Source organism: Barbus barbus (assembly GCF_936440315.1).
Source record: "Barbus barbus genome assembly, chromosome: 26".
Lineage (NCBI taxonomy): Eukaryota > Metazoa > Chordata > Actinopteri > Cypriniformes > Cyprinidae > Barbus > Barbus barbus.
In genome coordinates, this window is record NC_136754.1 from 18,380,967 (window position 1) to 18,402,663 (window position 21,697).

At 38.1% G+C, this 21,697-nt stretch overlaps 2 protein-coding genes across 6 annotated transcripts; one reads left to right on the forward strand and one right to left on the reverse strand.

Annotated features, from left to right (window-relative positions):
• Positions 1-221: 221 nt before the first annotated feature.
• LOC306846426 (zinc finger protein 414-like) lies at positions 222-5,430 on the reverse strand. 4 transcript variants are annotated; one of them, XR_013782067.1, is made up of 9 exons: positions 5,320-5,430; positions 5,185-5,235; positions 4,952-5,025; positions 4,744-4,854; positions 4,481-4,586; positions 3,518-4,068; positions 2,456-2,639; positions 1,695-1,847; positions 222-747 (listed from the first exon to the last, which is right to left on the reverse strand). XR_013782067.1 is itself a non-coding variant. In XM_079379808.1 (8 exons), the coding sequence occupies exons 3-8, from the start codon at positions 4,956-4,958 to the stop codon at positions 671-673; spliced, it is 1,005 nt and encodes a 334-aa protein (XP_079235934.1). In that variant the 5' UTR covers positions 4,959-5,025; positions 5,185-5,235; positions 5,320-5,428; the 3' UTR covers positions 222-670. The 4 variants fall into 4 exon arrangements, 2 of the variants coding, with proteins under 2 accessions (XP_079235934.1, XP_079235935.1); XR_013782068.1 differs by having other exon boundaries at positions 2,456-2,526; positions 5,320-5,428; XM_079379808.1 differs by lacking the exon at positions 2,456-2,639 and having other exon boundaries at positions 5,320-5,428.
• Positions 5,423-19,645, forward strand: LOC306846425 (MAP kinase-interacting serine/threonine-protein kinase 2-like). Of its 2 annotated transcripts, none has more exons than XM_079379807.1 (14): positions 5,423-5,596; positions 7,135-7,295; positions 7,381-7,468; positions 7,665-7,766; positions 7,858-7,955; positions 10,692-10,771; positions 11,590-11,663; positions 12,220-12,324; positions 12,420-12,475; positions 12,715-12,810; positions 15,677-15,871; positions 16,186-16,350; positions 16,460-16,500; positions 17,436-19,645. In XM_079379807.1, the coding sequence occupies exons 2-14, from the start codon at positions 7,245-7,247 to the stop codon at positions 17,719-17,721; spliced, it is 1,437 nt and encodes a 478-aa protein (XP_079235933.1). In that variant the 5' UTR covers positions 5,423-5,596; positions 7,135-7,244; the 3' UTR covers positions 17,722-19,645. The 2 variants fall into 2 exon arrangements, with proteins under 2 accessions (XP_079235933.1, XP_079235932.1); XM_079379806.1 differs by lacking the exon at positions 5,423-5,596 and adding an exon at positions 6,599-6,734.
• The last annotated feature ends 2,052 nt before the right edge of the window (positions 19,646-21,697 follow it).

Consider the following 21,697-nt stretch of genomic DNA (forward strand, 5'->3'; position numbering starts at 1 on the left):
TACTCCACCTATTACTGTAGTTTTTCAGTTACTTTCTTTCGTGCATTTCTTAAAGTATTTATTTCAATTTATATCTATTAATTACTATATATATATATATATATATATATATATATAATGAAATGCAACCACAATTTATAAACATTACATAGACTATTATTAAATACTTAAAAACACAAATTTTTCCACGGATTTCACAATAAGAGGAGAAACTGACTTCACTTCAGGTTTTATTTGCAGGTAGCGAACAGTACAGAAATAACTGATTTTAAAAACTAAATAGTTTATTCTTGAATAAACTGAAATAGACTTGGCATAAATTTTTTTTTTACATGATTACTGTTCTCTATTGCAGATACTGCCTACTGTAAAAAGGAAAAATAAAAATGCAGGTGACATAATATTACAACATTACTGAGTTTATTTATATGCCATTCCAAATTATTTAATGAAAGCTAACAAGACATTTTCTTAGTCTAGATGACTCCTAAATGCTCACTGAAGATAATGCAAGCAGCACTTCATGTGTTTGAATAGTGATATTGACAGATCCAGATCACAGATGCTTGATGTCCACACTGTCGGCGAAATGAAAATTGAGTATTTCCCCCTGTATAAAATGCTGCTACAAAAATTCTGTCAATCAGCAGGTTTAGCATCTCATTTCATGTTAGAGCTGTGTATAAGTTGAGTTCTCAGAGTTTAGTGAAGTCTTAGCCAATAAAGATGCGGTGGCAATCTCTGTATCTGTAAAATACACAGAAGGTTCAGTCTGGTGAGATAACATCCCTATATTGTGTACTTACTTTCAAAAGGCTAAAGGCTGGAATACAGTGCACTACACTTGCTGACTTTGTAAATGGTTACAGAGAAAAACTGAGCACCATACACTAAACGACTAAGGATCACAAACACACTACCAGACAAAAAAAACCGCTCCAAATACAACAAACTCACACAAGAACATGCGCCTTGTTATTAGGAGACACAATAAGAAAACAATGTGTTCTAAAGTTGGCTAAAAATATCAGACCAATTACAATGTATTCCAGCCTTTACTAGAATTTTCTCATGTGCACAATCCCCATTCCTACAAGACTGAAATGCACTACACGATTTTTAATATTGGAACATATTTTAAAGCACTAGGCCAACTTTGTAAATGGTTACAGTGAAAAAGTCGACATTTGACACTAAACAACTGAGAATATTCAATATTCAAATCCTTCCAAAAACAAAAAATCCATGCAGAACTTTGCCCCTAACCCTAGACTCATGACAAATGAAAACCATGTGTGTTCTAAAATTGGTTGAAAATATGTTTGATATCCACTGGCTGAAACTAAAAAAAATAATTTAAAAAAATTCATCATACACTGTGTGTATTTTGTGAACTTTGACAAACAAAAACATGCAGACTGGCTCTAACTTCTGGCAACTAACACGGACTCATATAGACTGGAAATTGGGGCAAAAATCTATGCAAAAGGCATGTAGTGTATTCCAGCCTTAAATGGATAGTTCACCCAAAAATGAAAATTCAACCAAACAGTTGACAGTAGCCATTGACTGAAATTCATACAGGTTTGGATCAATCACAGCAGGTTTTCATTTTTGGGCTATCCCTGTAACCCAGTCAAATAAAATAAAAAGTGCACTTTATTCAATTAAACAGTGAAGTACAGAAGTCATACCATGATCAGTGTTCACTTTGCCCCCCGGGTTCTTGTGTTGGCCCTCAATGTGAGCGGTCATCTCCCCCCGGTCTGGGGTGCAGTGGCCGCACTGTAGGCAACTGTACCGACCTCTTGTGTGTTCCCACAGGATGCGGCAGTTGAAGGACTGACCTGACAGATTTAATTAATGGGGAATCATTAAAATCAAAATTAACTCAAAGACTATTATACTCATGGTTATACGTGGCGTGCACTGAAAATGTTTGTAGACAGACAGAAAAACCTTCACCAGTAAAAGTATCAGACTGAGCTGGAAAAAGAACCCAGTTATCAATGACATCAGCTCATATATACAAGAGCAACACAATTAAAACCATCATTAAACCCAGTTTAGACAGATGAACATGGGCACAAAGGTGTTGGAATTAGCAAGCGCTGTCAACTTCTCCACACATGGTCAATTATGATGATCTCTTGCCAGAAATGACCACCTGATTTTTACAAAATGCTAATGGGAAGGGGAAAAAGTGAAGTAAAGGAACACCGGCCCTGAAAGCACACTCTCTGATGTTTTACTGCATGTTAGTGAAGCACCCGGACATATGCGTTTAGGATCGGATGGGAGTGGACTGAGTCATACAGCTAGATGGCACAACCAGGGAAACATTGAGCCCGGTTAGAGCAGGGGAAGGGGAGGAGGATTAGCATCTAAAGCATCATTTGAGGGAAGATCTGATTGATCCCTCAAGCAATGTGTGTGTGGATTCTCTGTGCCTCACCTGGACTTCATCTCTATTTAAACTCCGACTGCTCGGAGAGTTCCATCTGTGCAAAAGGGGCCCGGGCGGGTCTGGCAGGACAGTGCAACACGACAAAACACAGTTCACTCAAAGCGGCCATGGCCAAGGCTTAGGCATTTCCCCCCCAAGTGACTTACAAATTCCCTTTCATTAGGACTCACACCTGTTGATAAGCAGGCGAGATCAGTTGAGCAAACTGGAAAATACACAGGTGAACAGGGTCTAAAATGTAGGATGATTTAAGGAACACTGGGTCTCATTCAATAATAATTGTGTGGATTTGTATTCATGTAGACAGGAGAACTTCTCATGAAAAATATCTGCCTAGTTCATAACAAGTGCATACGCACATGAATTTGTTCTTAACCTTGTTGAATGAATTTGGATTATTCTAAATGACCGAAAGCATGCCCGAAGTCATTAGGTAAAATTAAGTTTGGAATAATAATTGTTTATTAAATATCTCTAATGCTCACCAACACGAAAATAGAGTAAAAACAGTAATATTTTGAAATATCATTACAAATTAAAATACATATTTTCTATTTAAATACATTTTAAAATGTCACTTATTCCTGTGATGGTAAAGCTGAATTTAAGCAGCCATTACTCCAGTCTTTAGAGTCATGTGATCCTTCAGAAATCATTCTAATATGCTGATTTGCAACATGTATTATTATGAATGTAAAAAAATAAAATAAAAACGTTTTATTGTATTTTTGATCAAATAAAAGCAGCCTTGGAGAACATTAAAAAATCCAAAGTTCTTATTTTTCTTTTTAATTATTCCAAACTTTTGGCCAGTAGTGTATCTATTTAATCAGTGTCATACTAACATTTTCTGCATTTTTTATACTGATATTTTTCCATTAATTTAGAATGTTTTAATACTTTATTGTATGAATCATGATCAGATTTCATGCACAAATTCATGTGTACACACAGTCAGTGAATGAGACCCATTGTGAGCATTGACACTTGTTTTAAGTTGGCTTTCCGCTTTCCTCACTCACAGAGGAAACCTTTATGAGATCCATTCACCTTGGTTCTTCCTCCAGACTGCGTTTGATCCTGGTGGTGACGGCAGGGGCGGTGAAGCGGGCAGACTGGGAGGACCAGACCTAGGAGATCTCTGCTGCTGCTGTAGGCCCAGATCTGCCTGGAAGACTGGGTTAACAGGAGACAGAGTAGGTGGAAAGGAGCTGTAAGGAGATTCTGGTTGGCAAGGAAGATTTTGGATTGAGGCAGGATTTAGAGTGGCAAGTGGCACAGTTACAGGACCTGCAGGTATGGGGTTAGTGAATGCGTTGTTTTCTGGGGGCCGCTGGGCTACTGGCATGCTTGCCAGTGTTGGATTTGTGGGCAAAGAGGGCATAGATGGCATAGACTCCATCTCCTCAGGTGCATTTGGGGCTAAGAGGTGTACAGATGATTCCATGTCAGCGGAATTGGGCGGAACATTGGTGGGATCTGCGTCAGGTGCCGTTCCAGTCTCTATTTTTGCAGCCTTGTTCTTAGCAACTTTAGCACAGGTCTGCAGGTGTTTGAGAAGAGTGTGGTAAGAACGCAGTTTGGCCCTGCAGCTCTCGCACCTGAAGGACATAAAAATGATGATAATGAAGAAGCATAAAGCTGAAACAAACATTAGAGCAGAACATAAGTGCTAGAAAAGTAAAAAAAAAAAAATACTTAATTTACCTTCAAATTAAAGAAAAATAATAATTCAGCAACAAAAACATGCCCAAAGCATGGTAGTATTTACAAAAACTCATGCCATTGGATGAGTCTTTTGACTGAAATGAAAAGCAAATGTTTTTTTGTTTGTTTGTTTACCTCATAATTTTATTTACACAACAAAAAAAACATTTACTTTTCATCGAGACCTTCAACGAATATGTTTCCAAATCAGAGTGCCTCTATGAGAAATTATGGACTGGCAAGAAAGAGTAAAATGAAATAACCTTATTAAGAAAGAAACCTAAAAGCAAATCTACAAGAACTCACAGGAAAAAATAATTTGGCTTGTGGTGGTGCCTCATATGTTCCATTAGCTGCTGCATGTTGTTGAATGAACCATCACATCCTATATGAGAGCATAGGAAGGTTTTCCCTAAAGAATAAAGGACAGTGCATTAGATACCAAATTTCTCACGTGACACTGTTTCTGATTATAAATTAATTGATTAAATGTTTGCAAACAGCATTTCATTCACCAAGTGCACCAGAGTAAAAAAAAAAAAAAAAAAAAAGGCATGCTGATGTTATACCTGGAAGAGACTGGGCAGTGTTCTTTTGATGGTCCTGAAGATGACTATTCAGTGCTTCTGGGCTATTGTAGGTCCTCTTGCACCCAAAAAACGAGCAGGACATTTGACAGCCTGGAGCAACATTGCATACATGCTTATACTGGGCTTTAATATGCATGAACATTGAAACAGCAATTTAAAGCAGAGTACTGATAATGGCATACGTTACCCTCCATGGTGATTGATTGTAGTTGATGTAGAGGGATGGTTCCTGTTCCAGGCAGACCTGCACCCTACGATAATCTGACAAAATATGATATAGTTCAGTATTGCTCATGCACACTTTCAGTGAATGGCACGTAACAAGTAGACGTAAAAGCAATTAGTAGAATAATTTGCACGTTCAATAGTGTTTAAACAAGAAGCAATCCATTGACTGATAAAACTAACAGAACATCTCACCGACGTAAACAATCAGGGACCTGCGCGGACAGCCAGCAGCAGACGCACGAGCTAGCAGACAACAACAAAACATGCATTATCTGCTTAGAATACTTGTGTTCGTGAGCAATTATTTATAGTGCACTTGACACTTACTTTGAATGGATTTCTCAAAGTTTTCAAAGCTTCTTTTTAAACACAGCCATCAAATGAAAGCGGTTCTCTAGCTACCCTGTCTACGTTCGTCATAAAACATCGCGAGAACATAAGTTCCCGTTTTCAGTTCGTCTTGTTGACTGATGACAACACAGAAGATGACTGCATTAATCAAAATTCCACGCAGCACACAGTTGCTGATTATTTTATTTTTGTAATAGATTATAGTCTTAGGTCTTTTGTTATCCACACGACAATCTTCTGGCACATGAGACAAGTACAATTCTATTACAGTTCCTTTCCGAGTCATGTACATATTTTAAGCTTGGATGTTGTTTAACCTTATGCTTGTGATCAAATTTATTTATTTATTTAACTGAAGTTTACATGTTAGGACTGTTTTTTATCATAAAATTATGTTTAAAAAAAAAAAAATTGCAGTCGTACAAATAAATGTTTTCATAAGAAGATTAACAATCTTTTCTATTAATCGTTAGTCTGCATTTACATCTGTTTTGATAAATTATATTTTCTGCTGTTTATTGCTACGGTTATCACTATCGTTGAAACTGAATCCCACTTGTATATGAGTGATGATGAGAACTTTACTGCGTGAACAAGATGCAAATTCTTAATGGATTCTTAATGTACACAATATGGGTACTACACTAACTAAAGTAAGTAATGCATGCATTTCGTGTGGAATTTCATAAGAAATATAAAGACCAGTAGATGGCTGCAGTGAGCCACACATCCTGCCTGCTCACAACAGACCAGTGGGTCTAAACATGAAATTAAGTTCAATTAAGGTACATTTAAATAATCTAACAATAAAAAATTCTACAAAAAAAACACACTGAGCGACTAAGTTTAGATACTTAAGATGTTTAACTTATGACTTGAACACAGTTTGAAATATACATATTTCACCATATATGTATATGACAATAACTCTATATAACTCTCTCTCTCTCTCTCTCTCTCTCTCTCTCAAATTCTCTCTCTCTATATATATATATATATATTTATATATAATGTATTAAATATTTTATATTTTAAATAGATGTTTCCTGACTTGTGTTCATTTTAAAACTATACTAATTTTTCCACTGCCCAGTAGATGGGGCAATAAACAAGTCCAGTGTATCTAAATAGATGACGTAAGGAACGGGAATCGGGATGCTCCGCCCCTGTAACTGAAATGTCCAATAGTGTTCTGAGTTTTTAATTCTAACTCTCAAAGCAATCATTTTGATTGGATGTGGAATGCAGAGTGGGCGGAGTGCAAGATACGACCTTATATATGCGTAGAGCTCTCAACTTCAGTTTACAATTGATAAACACAGAGTAGTAACCTATATACACGGTGGGTTGAGCAACGGCGTGAACGCTGGCGTCTCACGGCTAGTAACGGGGTAAGAGATTACTCCCTTTCCACTAACATCACTATAAAGTGATTGAACTTCTAAAATGATGGAACTCTTTTTGAGAAAATAAAACTCCAGTCTTTCTGACTGCAACCGCATGCAGCCCAGAGTTGGTTACTCGGTCATCCTGATTACAAATAGCTACTGACAGTTTGTAAACTAAGATTAAATAGATTAACTCCTTGCATAAGACTTATCAATTGATGTATTTCTCAATTTTAATATCAAGTTAATTCATTAGTTTTTTTGTCAAATTTCCTGACTTTTTTTTGCCTTTTGCAGTGTAAAAAATGTGAAGTCCGTACATGAGCTTTCCTCTTTTCTTAGTCTCTCAAGGGCATCTGTTCAGGGCCATATTGACGCTGTTTCTCTCTGTCTGTGTAAGCAGGAGTCATCTGTTGCACGACCACCTTGAGGTGATCAGTATTTGATTATAAGGAACCACTGCACTGTGATTAAGGCACCAAGCAGCATACCATTATCTGACCATTTGAAAACATGGTGCAAAACAAAATCACGGAGGTCACAGGATTCCATCGCTCCTTCAAGGTTGGTAACGACTTGTGATTTACCAGAAAGTGTTTTATGTGAAATGGCAGACTTTAATTTGTGACACTTTTTCTACTGTTCCCAGGGGCAAAACCCTTTCAAGACTGATGAATTCATAGATTTGGAACCCCATGTTGACTCATCCTTCAAGTTAGACCGCTTGCCAAGGCCTGGTACAGCTATTTTGCCTACATTTTCATTAATATCGATTGTCATTGTCAGTCTTTGAGGTTGACATAAACTCTGGTGAGATGCTTATTGAGGAGATATTCCTGTCTCTCATGCTATATTAGGCAAAGTGCATAGCAGATTAGAGTGCTGGACTTGGCACACATTGTTCATCTTAACTGTGTGTTTTTTTTTTTTAAGACATGCCATCCAGCCAGCCCATCGATATCCCTGATGCCAAGAAGAGAAATAAAAAGAAAAAACGATGCAGAGCCACTGACAGTTTCTCCGGACGTTTTGAAGGCAAGCCATTTTTGTTTATCTTTTGCAAATGCTCAAGCCTGGAGAAGAGGTTCGCTGTCTGTAGCGATATTCAGATTTTTTTCCTTTGCAGACGTTTACAAACTACAAAATGAGATTCTTGGAGAAGGGGCTTATGCTGTTGTTCAGACCTGCATCAATCTGATCACCAATAAAGAATATGCAGTAAAGGCAAGTATCCGCACCCTCTTTTATTTAAAGCACCAAACAAATTGTTGTCAGTGCTCATACAACTATCAAATAATCAGTGTCTTATCTATGTTCAGGTTAAACTCCAGTTGCAATAGCAAACTCCCCTCTTAGACCATACTCTCCTTATGATTGCTCTGAATTTGCTGTCACAGAGTCCCAGACTATAATTGGAGCTTGCTGTAATTGTGTTCATTATAAGCGGGTAGCAATGTGATTTGAGCTGATCTTGTGACACTGTTTTCAAGCAAGTTCTACATTTTTGCAGCATTTTGTAAAATGAGTGATGCATGTATAATGTGCATCAACCAATGAGAAAATAAAAGGCTTAAAGGAGGTAGCGAATTAATGTATTTAAATGTTTTTGATTTTATTACAAAAAATTACAAAAGTGCTGAAACATTTGAAGCGGAGTGGGAAAAAAACATTTTATAATATTTTAATATTCTGATGTATAGGGAAAATTGAGTATATTAGAAAATATACTGAAATGTAAGGCAACATTATGTATTTTAACATTTGTATTTATTTATTTATTTCTTGAGTTGACCCTTAAATGAAAATTGTTGTTAACGCACCATCATTTTGTTCCAAATCTGTACAAGTTTCTTTCTTATGTTGAACACAAAAGAAGATATTTTGAAGAACCAAACAGTTATTGGTCCCAGTTGACTTCCATAGTAGGGAAAGAAGTACTTTGCAAGTCAGTGGGGACCATCAACCGTTTGATTGCCAGCATTCTTCATAAAAAAAAAAAAGAGTGATATTATATTAAGGACCTCATACAGGTTTGTAACCACATGAGTGAGTAAATGATGAGAGTTTAAATTTTTGGGTGAACTATCCCTTTAATGGAAATAATATTAGCTATTTCTGCTACAACCAAAATGTGACTGATTAATGGAAATAATAATCTGAACAGTAGAAGGGGAACAAACTTAAAGAGTGGATTCTTCTGCAAAACTCTAAATCTAACTTTGAGTTGCAGGAGGATGTTAGTATGTTCTCTTAAATGACTTCATTTCAGAGCTTCAATGATGTTTATTAGTGAACACTCCAAGTGTTTGACACTAGGAATATGAATTGAGGGAAGCAAACTTTGGCTCTTAGTTATGTGTCCTGCCTTCAACGTAAAGTGTTACATAAGAATAAAAGGGGATTTATGCTGGCACAGATGGCTCTGTATCAGTGTTTCAGCACTCTTCAGGAAACACAGGACTCTAGCTTTCATTCATTGTCGTTTGAGCTGTGTCCATTTTATTTGTTATGTGGTGTTATGTGTATTCTCTCTGGAACAATGGTCTTCCAGCTACAAAAATATAAATGACCACAGTGCCTGCTCAGCAGAGAAACTTCCTCTTTTCAGTTATGTAGCAGGACATGTAATCTTTGAAAAAGGAGTGTGGTGTCTCTCGCTACATTGGTTTGACCTCTAGTAGATAGAATGGATATATATATATATATATATGGAAGCTGTGGGTGCTAAATGAAGCGTGTGCGGGATGTTCATGTGGCATTTCATAGCTAATGTTCTGTAACTTGCCGAAGGGAATATAAAATTGAAAACAGCAGGTTCTCCACATTGCTGATGTCATGGAATATTGTCAGATTCCAAGAGTCTTATGAGCTGGTGCTCTTATGGAAGCTGGAGAATGATGAATTGTTTTGTAATTTGCATCCCATTTGCTGTGAACTGTATAATTAGGGTGAAATGTTTGGCTAATGCTTAACATTTTGGGATACTGTAGCAATGCTCATCTACACATTAAAATGAATGAATTACATGGAATAATAGTCTTACGCCTATGTAAATGGATTTTATTAGGTACAGTCAAAGGGACAGATGGCATGGATTGAATTAAAAGAGGCAACACATTTTGTTTGCCTGAGCCGTTTAGAAACGTACGGTACTGTTCAGACGTTTGGGGACAGTAAGACTTTTTGTTTGTTTTGAAAAATTAATGCTTTTATTAAGCAAGGTTGCATTAAATTGATTAAAAGTGATTTTATAGACATTCATATTGTCACAAAAGACTTGTTAAACAAATGCTGTTCTTTCTATTCATTAAACAATTTAGTTTCATCCAAAATATTAAGGAGCACAACTGTTTTCAACATTGATAAGAAATATTTCTTGCCAGAAAACAGCATATTAAAAAGATTTCTGAAGGATCATGAAACTGCGGTAATGGCTGTTTCAGCTTTGCAATCACAGAAATAAATCACATTTTAAAATATTAAAATGGAAAAAGTTTATTTAAAATTATTATATTTTGCAAATTACTATTGTTTGTACTGCATTTTTGATAAAATAAAACTGGATGCCCTGTATGTTGTGAAACCTGATCATCTGTCTAGTCCAGCTTGTAAAGCCTGATGACCATGTGGTGACCTGCTGAATCAGTGGTCTGAGATGTTCTTTTGAAGGCAGGCAGTGGCGTGTCATCTGTGTGCTTGCTAATCTCCCACACCCGCCGAGTGAGGGTGATCCACAAAAGGACACGCAGATCTGTCGACTCGAGCTCGATGCTGAGATGATGTGGACATGTCTGAGGGTTTTGCCACATAAAAACAAATGTGTACTTTAAGGTCTGTGTCCAGGTGGCAGAAGAGCCAGTCAAAACGGACTCCCGAGTTCTGTAATTCAAGGTCTGAACACAATGTGTCCTTCCTAGGGTGTGTATTAGGTCACTAATATGATGTCTCAATGTTATACAGATAATTGTGAAGAGGCCGGGCCACAGTCGGAGCCGTGTTTTCAGGGAGGTGGAAATGCTCTACCAGTGCCAGGGCCACAGGTACGGGAAGCTCTGTGTGACACTACTGATCAGTTTGAAACCTCTAGAAGGGAAAATTGCATGTAATGGTCACAGAAATGCCAAAGTTCATTGTGACACACTCTGGGGGGGAAAATAAATCCAACATGGTGGTCAAGGTGAAAGAAATTAATACTCCAAACTAAACTTAAAGTACTGATTTAAAAATTGCTGATGTAATTACTAATGGGAAGTCGTGGCCTAATGGTTAGAGAGTCGGACTCGTAATCCAAAGGTTGCGGGTTCGAGTCTCAGGCCGGCAGGGATTGTAGGTGGGGGGAGTGAATGTACAGCGCTCTCTCCACCCTCAATACCACGACTGAGGTGCCCTTGAGCAAGGCACCGAACCCCCAACTGCTCCCCGGGCGCCGCAGCATAAATGGCTGCCCACTGCTCCGGGTGTGTGTTCACGGTGTGTGTGTGTTCACTGCTGTGTGTGTGCACGATGGATGGGTTAAATGCAGAGCACGAATTCCGAGTATGGGTCACCATACTTGGCAGTATGTATGTCACTTCGTCTCTAATGATGTAATGCTGATTACTGATGTAATTAGTGATTATTTATGCATCTTTATGATTGAAGTATCATGCATATAGTTTAGCTAAATGAAAACTGTATCGAAATCAATTGTGGTTGAGTCTTGACTGTCAGGATAACGCCTTAGCCTGCTGCCTACATAGACCACAAGTTTTGGAACAAGGCATGAGAAGCTCATGAAGACTAATTGAAAAAGATTATTTTAAGCTTCCTTACCGTGTGTATAATTAATGGCTAATGCTATTGTCTCTTCTCACCACAGAAACATTTTGGAACTGGTTGAATACTTTGAGGAAGAGGACAAATTTTATTTAGTCTTTGAGAAACTGAGAGGCGGTAAGCTAGTGTGTGTGTGTGTGTGTGATTACTACTGATATTGTATTTACGTATTAAGTTCTAGGTATAGTTCACCCAAAAATGAAAATTGACATTTTCTCACCCTAATATATATATATATATATATCACAACATATAATATGGAGAATTTTGCTAATTAAACAGTTGAGATCCCCATTGACTTCTGTATTTCAATCCCTACTACGGAAGTCAATGGGGACCAACAACTGTGTTTGGTTAAACATTCTTCAGCTTTTTTCAACTTTAATTGTTCATTTGTGTTCAATATAAGAGAAACTTATACAGGTTTGGAACGACATGAAGGTGAGTAAATCATGACAATTTTCATTTTTGGGTGAACTATACCTTTATTTTAAATAGTAGTTGTAGTAATTCTCAATATTGCTTTTTTTAGTGTATTTTTCATAAAATAAATGCAGCCTTTGTCAGCATAAGTCAGGAACATAAAAAAAAAAAATCTTAAAACTGGTTTTGTGTGTTCATTTTGTAAAGAATCTATAGTCCTAAATCTTCATGCATTCATTTATATTCCCAGGTTCTATCTTGACTCACATACACAGAAGACAACACTTCAATGAGCAGGAAGCCAGCATAGTGGTGCAGGACATCGCCAGTGCTCTGGACTTCCTACACAACAAAGGTTGGGCCCTTTTAGAGTTGATACAACAAATGATGTTATTATGCATTCTTTATATTATCGATATAGATGATTGTTCATGTTATGTCTTGTTATAGGGATGGCGCATCGAGACCTAAAGCCAGAGAACATCCTCTGTGAACATAGTGACAGGGTGAGTCTCTCTCTGTACATGAGGAGACATGAGACATCTGAGGAGAACACACATGCACTGCATTTCTGACCAGATTTTTGACAAATCTGTTGGGTACAGTAACATTTTATGTGCTTTTTGTGCTCTTGAACGAAAACGTGAATTGACCGGGTTATTTGATTAGGAATACTCAGTGGCCACTCTTAACTCATTTCACTGTGGAATTTATGGACTCTTTATTTTCTTTTTGTTTTCTGTAGATCTCTCCTGTGAAGATCTGCGATTTTGATTTGGGTAGTGGGATCAAACTGAATAGTGACAGCTCTCCCATCTCCACCCCTGAGCTCTTGACTCCGGTGAGTTTAACACGTATATTAATGGTTGACTGATATGGACTTTTTGATTGCTGATATCTTAGACAGCAGGGTGGCCAATGACATTTATATCATCACATTATTAAATTAGAATAAATGGTAAATAACACATGCTGCAATGAAATTGTTTGTTTATTTAAACAAAATATTTATGAAATTATAGTATTTTTCATTAATAAAAAATTTAAACATGAATAGCTTAAGATTTTTTCGCAATTGTTTCCATTTAGACAGTCACCTACATTTTAATTTGGTGTTGCATAAATCAAGCCACTAAATCTAGCCAGTGTTTTAAATGCCATTTTTCTAGATATCAAAATAAGAAGAGCAGAGATAAAGGTTATTGATTTAAAGCCACAGCCAATAAACCTCCAAGTGATCCCCTCCAGTAACCGAGTTTTGTGAAGGTTGAACATCTGTTTTGATGTGACGCATTACCTTGGGTCACAGAGTTGTCAAGATTACAGATCAAGGAACGCAGTAGACTAACAAAGGTTTTATTAGCTCTCTTAGACTGAAGGTAATAGCCAAAGGTCTTTTAATGTGAATGTCTTCATGTACAGAGAGCATAAACAAAATTCCTCATTGAAATCCTTTCACCCATACCTCAATCTTCTCACCACACCCTGGGGGTTTGAGATGCTTTTGAAGTGTTCAGACTGGGTTACTAAAGGCTTGTGGTTTTGTATGGTCTGTTCTTTCAGAGTTTTTACTTTTTCATGAAGAGTTTCCTCTGCACCCGGTAGGAGGAGGGTCAGAAATTGGATGGTGAACCCTCTCCATTTACCATTTTGATTTGAGCATAACTGCACCAGGATGTTCACGAATAAATCCATGGCATTTTACCTTTTCATTTTCAACTCCTTTCAAAGCATAATGGGTTCAGTTCACCCAAAAACAAATACAGTCATGTCATCTTCAAAACATGCAAAGGTATTATTATTATTTTTTTTATATGAAAACAGATTGTTTCTCCACTAAGTTATTACTAATAAAACTGATAATAAAGTTTATGAAGACATCTTTAAAGTAATCTAAATTAACTGAGAAATTTAATCCAAGCCTTTGGAAGACTTGCACTCACTTTGTGATGAACCTATTTAATTTAGCATGTACTCCTATTTAAAAATTGATCAACACATCAAATATGGTAACTAGAAGCTCAAAAGTGCTTGATAAATCTTGCGGGTTTTGAACATAGAAAAACGGATGATACCGTTTTCATTTGGTGAGCTATCACTTTAAACACCGTTGCATTTTTCACCCACAACTGTGGTTTTGCTTGCTGGAATAGTGACCAGGGAAACTCCCTGGTTTTGCCAGAGCTTAAGTCCTGTCTTGCCATGATAACATTCCCTTCATAAACATCCGAGAACGTAGTTATTGAGACTGATGTAATGCCAGTGCTAACTTTCAGTGGCTGAGGTCACTGACATAAACAAGATTACTTATTTATCATCTCTGTGTGCATTCAGGCTTGCCCTCTTTTGCTCTGTGCACAGTTACACTCTTGTACCCAGCAAACTATATGCAAATCCTTACTCTGTAATGTGCATGTTTTCTGGAAACACCGTTTTTAATGATGGGAGGAAATGGGTGGGGCTGCTCCTAAGCAACAGCAAATCCTAAGATTCCTTGTGCACAGAGGAGCGTTATGTAAGAGCCCAGTCATGCTGAAAGCAAAACCATCCAGGCAATAAACTGACAATTGGGGATCATTGCTGGACTGTCTGTGACTTGTTGAATCACCGTATACTTCTATTCCTGATGTGGGACAAGTACTTTGTTCCAATTGTGCTCCCACAATTAGGTGATCTTTTATTAACTTGGATTGGTTAGCCAAGAGCTCTTACTTGAGATTACAAGGACCTCTTTCGGTAAAACCACACAAGTCCCATTTTATCATGGCACACTTTTTGTCGACTATCACATTTCCTTGAAAGTGATGCCCCTGACACATTTATGGAGCTCAGATGGTTTGAAGGAACGTGCGTGTGCTTGCGAGGATACTGAGGCTTAGGCGTAGATTTGCCTGGGTCAGAGAGATGGCAGTCTTTTTGTTTTGGAGTGTCCTCTGAGGACATGTAGTCTCCTCCCCCTCGGCCTGCACAGAAACATCAGCATAACGTCTTCAGCTTCCTCCGTCTGCATCAGGGACTCATACAGTAGTTGTGTAACAATCTTTTACCAGACAGCTGCACGCTCATGTCCCGCTAAACTGCTAACCTCCTCTGTTTGCTCCCCCTGAGTGTCTCGGTTCGTTGCATTAAGTATTAGTGTACCATTCAGAATGTCCATTCGTATATGTGCGTTATGTAACACTCGAGCAGGGTTGGGACTTGTTTATCCCTAGCTGGTATAGAGCGGCTTAAATCCTCCCCCAACCCCCCCACCCCCGAGCAGCAACCTTTTGGCCTAGTTTCCACATGACGCAGTGCAGACCGCAGCAGCAGCCTATGGGCCCTGCTGGAACAGTTGTCTGCTGACGCATCCAGGTCTGAATCGGATCAGGCCACCCCAGCTTAACTCAGAACAATGAACTTGATAATGCCCTGCAGGTGAAAACAAACAGGAGAGGCCAAGCCGAGGGAGTGCTGGTAGCTCTAATAAATGTTGTAGCTCTAGATAGCTCACCTTGTAATTTATCGTACTTTGAACTTGTTGTCCAACCAAGTGACATACTGATGGGACAGTAATAGTAAACATGAAGTGAAACCAGGATTGTTCATCTCTGTTCTACCCACTGAGTACATGTGCCCTTTAAAACTCATGTGGGAAATTTGTGGACTTTTCCTTGTGTATGATGACTTTTATAGTACGTACTAAAAAGTTTTTTTTATTCCAATAGTGTGGCTCAGCTGAATACATGGCCCCTGAGGTGGTGGAGGCCTTTAATGAGGAAGCTAGCATCTATGACAAGCGCTGTGACCTTTGGAGCCTTGGCGTCATCCTCTACATCATGCTGAGTGGATACCCGCCCTTTGTGGGTCGCTGTGGAACAGACTGTGGTTGGGACTGGGGAGAGCCCTGCCAAGCCTGCCAGGTACACCTCATACTTGGGCAAGGTACATGGTTTTCTGGGAAAGCGTTCAGTATCAAAAGCAGTTAAGGTTCAAAACTTTCCATGGAATCATAGCAGGTCTAGCCACCTGGTTTCGTACTCGGTGTTTGGCAATAAGGACTGCCTGACTAAATCGTCACTCGCCCTATTGGGCTGCGTTGTCACACAAGTTTATTTATACATTGTCATAGATTTACCAATTTAAAAAGGGGGAAAAAACCTTAGGGTTGAGTCTGAATAGTGATATTGCTTCTGCAAATAGATGTGTAATACCTTTTCTCACAATGCGCCCACAGAGCATGCTGTTTGAGAGTATTCAGGAAGGCAAGTACGAGTTTCCAGAGAAGGACTGGGCACACATTTCTCCTGCAGCCAAAGACCTAATCACCAAGCTGTTAGTGCGGGATGCCAAAGACCGTCTCAGTGCTGCCCAGGTTCTGCAGCACCCTTGGGTCAAGGGGGTATGTATATTCCCTTCCATCTCTAGAGTTCCTATTTAATACCAATTCATTATTTGCTCCTTGGGCTGTAAATCGTGTTGTTACCCATTTCTGTTGTTCTTTACCTTAGTGTGCACCCAATGCTGTTTCTGCATCCATATTACATCAAAGGTGAGTATATTGAATACTAAATAACCTGCTGCGAGTATATCAGGACTTTTTTTTTTTTTTTTAAACATTCTTTGCTTGGAGGGTTAAAAGAAGTTTGAAATACCTGAGCACACCTACCGATTAAAGGGTTATTTCACCCAAAAATGAAAATTCTGTCATTTAATTACTCACCCTCATGTCCTTCCAAACCTGTAAGACCATCATTCATCTTTGGAACACAAATCAAGTTATTTTTGATGAAATCCGAGAGTTTTCTGACCCTGCATAGACCGCAACGCAACTACCATATTCAAGGCCCAGAAAGGTAGTAAGGACATCATTAAAATAGTCCATGTGACGACAGTGGTTCAACTGTAATTTTACGAAGCTACGGTTGAATACTTTTTTGTGCAAAGAAAACAAAAATAACTTTATTCAACAATACTCCTCCTCTGCATCACTGTCTGCCACCATTCACGAGAGTACCACAACGCTGATGTCATATGGGCTATTTTAAAGATGTCCTTACAACGTTTCTGGGCCTGGGAAAATTTCAGTTACATCCCTGTCTATGCAGGGTCAGAAAGCTCTTGGATTTCATCAAAAATATCTTAATTTGTGTTCCAAAGATGAACGATGGTCTGAAGGGTTTGGAACCACATCAGGGCGAGTAATTAATGACAGATCTTTAATTTTTTGGTTGAACTGTCCCTTTAAGTAATTGCTATGGAGTAATGGAACTGCAGTTTAAAATTGTTTACCAGCTAGAACAAACTCTTCAGAAAGTTTGCTTGTTTTACTTTGATGTTGTTGGAAATGACCCCATGCCAGGTTTTTTTTCCTTGAAGTATATTGGGGGCTTAGTGATACATTTATAAATTCCAGCAGCAATAGTTTTGACTGAGAATAGCAGACCTTTAGTCATGCCATCATTACATTCTGTGTTCTTTCTCCAGGGGTGGTAGCGCTCAGGACCTGACATTCTTTGCAGGGCAGGCCGTAGCCATGAAACGGCAGCTGGCTGAGAGGGAAGAGAGCGAGGAGCAGCAACAGCTAGAGAAGGAACTTTCCTCCCCGCTTATCCTCTCCTCCAGCTCCGGCTCCATACTGCTGTCTCCTTCCTCCAGGTCCAAGCTGGCCCTCCGCAGGAAGACCGCAGGCAGCCAGGAACGAGGGCCGGTGTGCGCTTCTGAACTACGCCAGCTCCTCGCCCCGCTTGTGATCGTTGGTGACTGTGCCTGATCTCTACCATGTTTTCCAGCCTCTGCTCTCCACTGCCAACTATTGATGACACCCTATCGGAATCTTCAACTAGGCAGTGCGTTGACATCTTGACCTCTTTGCCCACTTACTTTGTGGGCTCTAAGCTCTTGTGAGAAGGACTCTCATGTTTGTAGCACTTAAAGCACCTCAAATGCCCCTGCAAACAGTTTTGATTGGGTAAAAAGCTTGTTGTGGCCAGGAAAAAAAACTTGTTGACATCTGAGTCCCAGGAATCTGTCAATATAACAATGTTTACGAAAAACCTTGGGAACCAAAGGACTCAAGTTGCTTTCATTCATCTAAAGCTGTACCCCACCTAAGCCATTCAATTTCTAAGTATCAGGAAACACATTCTGCTCTTTGCCTTTGAGCACACATGGGGCCGAATCATTCGATTTGTAATTATGCCATATTTGAGACTTATTTCTCTCTCCCAAAGTGATACTGATGACAGACTGAGACTATGTAAGTGTTGCTGGGACTCAAGTGGCAAATGATTTATTATTCAAGTTATCCAGGGCAGAAATTGCAGCCATGTTGTGTGGGGTTTCTCTAGTCTGAATTTATTTATCAAGGACCTCATTTACCAATTTCACTCCACTGCGTAACACTTATTTTCTCCAAATCTCAGCAGTGTTTTCAGCAGAAACCTCAGGATCTCTCTCCGAATGAGAAACCAAAGCATATTTTAAAGCAGAAAGACTCGTTTTATGTCAGTTCATTGGTGTTTTGCATTTCCGTTTTGTCCTCGCACTGGAAAGTTTAGCCTTTTTCAGGGGGACGGAGCAGTGCAGCGCAACTTTCTTTTTTTTTCTTCTGCCTCTGAGGAAAACAGGAATTAGTTGCATAATCATATTCCCTCCCCCTTTTCATTTCCTCATGTTTCATCCCCTTTTGACCTGCAATATAAGGAACTGCCAGAGGTCCATTTCAAGGTTCTATAGCAAATTTAGAAAAATTTTCATTTCCAATTTACCATTTCATTTCCAACTCCATTTTCACCGTTCATTCAGTTAGTCATTGAACATTTAGTGAACACGGGCTCTGTCAATGACTCCCATTCACTGTTTGAATAAAAGTGATTATTCCCTGAAAAGGCCTTAAGTTCTCTATTAGCCTTCATTTTGTACTTGTAGACTGTTATCTAATGAAAAGGTGAAGCTCAGATACGCAAGAAACGTCTAGACATACCAATGTGCCATGCTGCTATATTACTTTGCCCATTCCCTTGCACCCGCCCTCTTTTTTATTTATTGTTTGTGTGTTGGAAAGGGAGATTTTTATCTTCCTTTTTTAAAGTGTCGGTTTATTTGTTTTTAAAAATAAGGATGTTGAACTTGTATGAGAGAGTTTGCGAATCCCACCCCCCACTCCCCCATTTTTTTGGTCCTCAGTGAAGCATAGACCAGCTAAAATTGTTCTTAAATGCTAATTGTTACTGTTGTTTTCCGCAACTTTACTGTTTGATCAAAGTTTTTCTTGAACAGTGTCATCCACAAATATGCAATCAACTAGGAACAAAACCAAGCGCTTCTACTCACTCGGAGTGAAGCAAAACTTTTTTTTTTTTTTTTTTTTTTTTTTTTGTGTAAGCATTTTGTTCTTGAAATGCATACACAGTTGATTTCCTCTTTTTCTGATGGAAACCACCTTGGAATATGCGGAGTTTAGTTTCTTACTGAGAACATCCTCATTGTTTTTGTTTTTATTTTTTACTTTCCTTTTGCATTTTCGTTGAATTTTTGAACCCCCTCATACATGAAAATTACTAGTCTACACTCATTTTAGGGACCAGTTGTGTAGCTTTCATGTTTATCTTGTATTTTCATGTGGTTGTACCATTTTTGTTTCTCGTCTGACCCAGGGGGGCCAAAATAAAGAACATGGAGAATTGTTCAACTACAATGGTTACAGTTTTCTTGTAAAAACTCTAATAATTGACTATATAATCAGGGGATTATTATGACATATTAATGATCCGCTTTTTCCACATTTCATATAAACATAAATATAGAGAAAGGTGCTTATTTTTCTTTTTTTCTCAAAAAAATATAAATCTCACAAATTGCTTGTGCTCATTTGTCTCCGTCACTGAACTTGTGTCACAGCTTTGGTAAACGATTCGTTATCCCATAACATGTAGTTCACGTGCATTAAGAACATGCAGGTCACATACTTTCACATGAAGGCTAAATGCTTACTGCCTGCATATCAGTGAGACCTTCACCTGGATAAATACGCTGAGATAATACGCCTTTCTGAATAACAGCGCACGTGGATTTATGTACTGTTAATATATCCAATATTATCCGGTTTCACAGGCGGGTTTAAACCAGGAGTTCCATTAGGACGTTTAAGCAACTTTTATAAACATGCTTCGAAAAAAACATTAGGCTACTGGTGTGCATCTTGGGACAAAACAAAAGCATTGATATATTTAAGATCAATCAGTGCAAGTTTCTTTCGGTTGAAACAGCTCAGATTTAGATTTTAGTCTAGGACTTTGAACAGGAATAAACCGCTCTAGATAAAGTTAATCTGTATTGGGGTGAAAATAAACACGTGCTCCCCCAAGTGTTCAAATCCCGTCATTATTTTGTCTAGAAAACTGCTAATTTACAGCAACGTAAAGAACAACATTTTACATTTTCCCCCTGAAAATGTGAGATGCTGTCATTTATGTTCCATTCAAAATTCAAATTTAAAAAGCTTTATTGTCTTTCTTAGACTGCTGGACAAGATCCTTATACAAAACAAATATATTTTACATATATGAAAAAACAACAACAAATCTTCTTAAGACTGGTAGCAAATGAGATAAGCATTTTCTAAACTCTTTTTAACCAGATGGGAGTTGTTGAAAAGAATCATGGAGCAGATATAGGCTAATTGATCAACATGAAAGACTTTCCTGGAGATGAGACTTGTGAAAATTTAAAGCATGGCTTTATTTAGCTAGTTAGTTATTTGTTATAAAATGCTGAGAGGACATTATCAATCACAAAGCTTTACCTGTGAAAAAAACTGTTCATTTATATCATCATCTTCTGTAACTGTTCAGAAATCAGTGCAGAAAGAAGGTCAGGATCCACAAGAGCATCGGACATTAGACTTATGAACAACACAGAGCATCTATATGACATTTACAGATTCAGCCTATAGAATATTGAATTCCGTATAACATGCAAGACAAGATATGGAGAACATGATTTATTGGAAGCATAGTTTTTTCATTTATGTGACAGAAATTCAAGTTATTTTTCAGTGCTTCTGGCACACAACTATTAGTTCTGCAGTTACTGATATGATTAGGAAAACCCCTGTCTTGAACAGCATGTACCATATCAGCACTGGCTCCAAGACCCCTTATGGAGACAGAGAAACACACACACACACATTCAGTTACATGAAATGCACTAGAACTAAAGTTGTAGCTTTAAGATTCAGAGTCCATTCACTAGCAAAATAATACAAAAGTTTCAATGAACTACGTGAGATATTATGAAATTGAGATTGAAGTTATCAAGGAAAAGGGACAACTGTTGCAGAACTTTTTAACTTTTCTTTGTGCAAATCAATATTCAATTAAATTATTTTTTGAATTGTAATTCACTTTGGAACCATATAAAAACTTTTAATATGTTGTAGTGTAATTCACAATATTTTTCTGATGCTTGTTTTGTTTCATAGGTCGAAGCAATTTCTTAACAGGACAACAGAAGAGTTAAATGATACTGCATTACACGTATCAACAAAAGTTATATGTTGCTCATCCTGTAAATGTCCATTGCATTCCTGGATGAAGCCAATCAACCAATTTTAAAGGAATAGTTCACCCAAAAATCGAAATCTGTAGAAAAATGATTCACTCTCAGGCCATGCAAGATGTAGATGGGTTTGTTTATTCACAAACCGGATTTACCGGATCAGAATTGAATAAATTTAGCATTACATC

Bases quoted from the DNA above. Each gene is read 5' to 3' on its own strand.
- LOC306846426 (XM_079379809.1), bottom strand. The intron at 4,587-4,743 runs GTATAACATCAG...TTTATTCTTTAG, and splicing joins CACTGCCCAGTCTCTTCCAG to GGAAAACCTTCCTATGCTCT. The intron at 4,069-4,480 runs GTGAGTTCTTGT...TATGTCCTTCAG, and splicing joins AAGCCAAATTATTTTTTCCT to GTGCGAGAGCTGCAGGGCCA.
- LOC306846425 (XM_079379807.1), top strand. From the start codon at position 7,245: ATGGTGCAAAACAAAATCACGGAGGTCACAGGATTCCATCGCTCCTTC. The intron at 7,296-7,380 runs GTTGGTAACGAC...TACTGTTCCCAG, and splicing joins GATTCCATCGCTCCTTCAAG to GGGCAAAACCCTTTCAAGAC. The intron at 15,872-16,185 runs GTACACCTCATA...ATGCGCCCACAG, and splicing joins AGCCCTGCCAAGCCTGCCAG to AGCATGCTGTTTGAGAGTAT.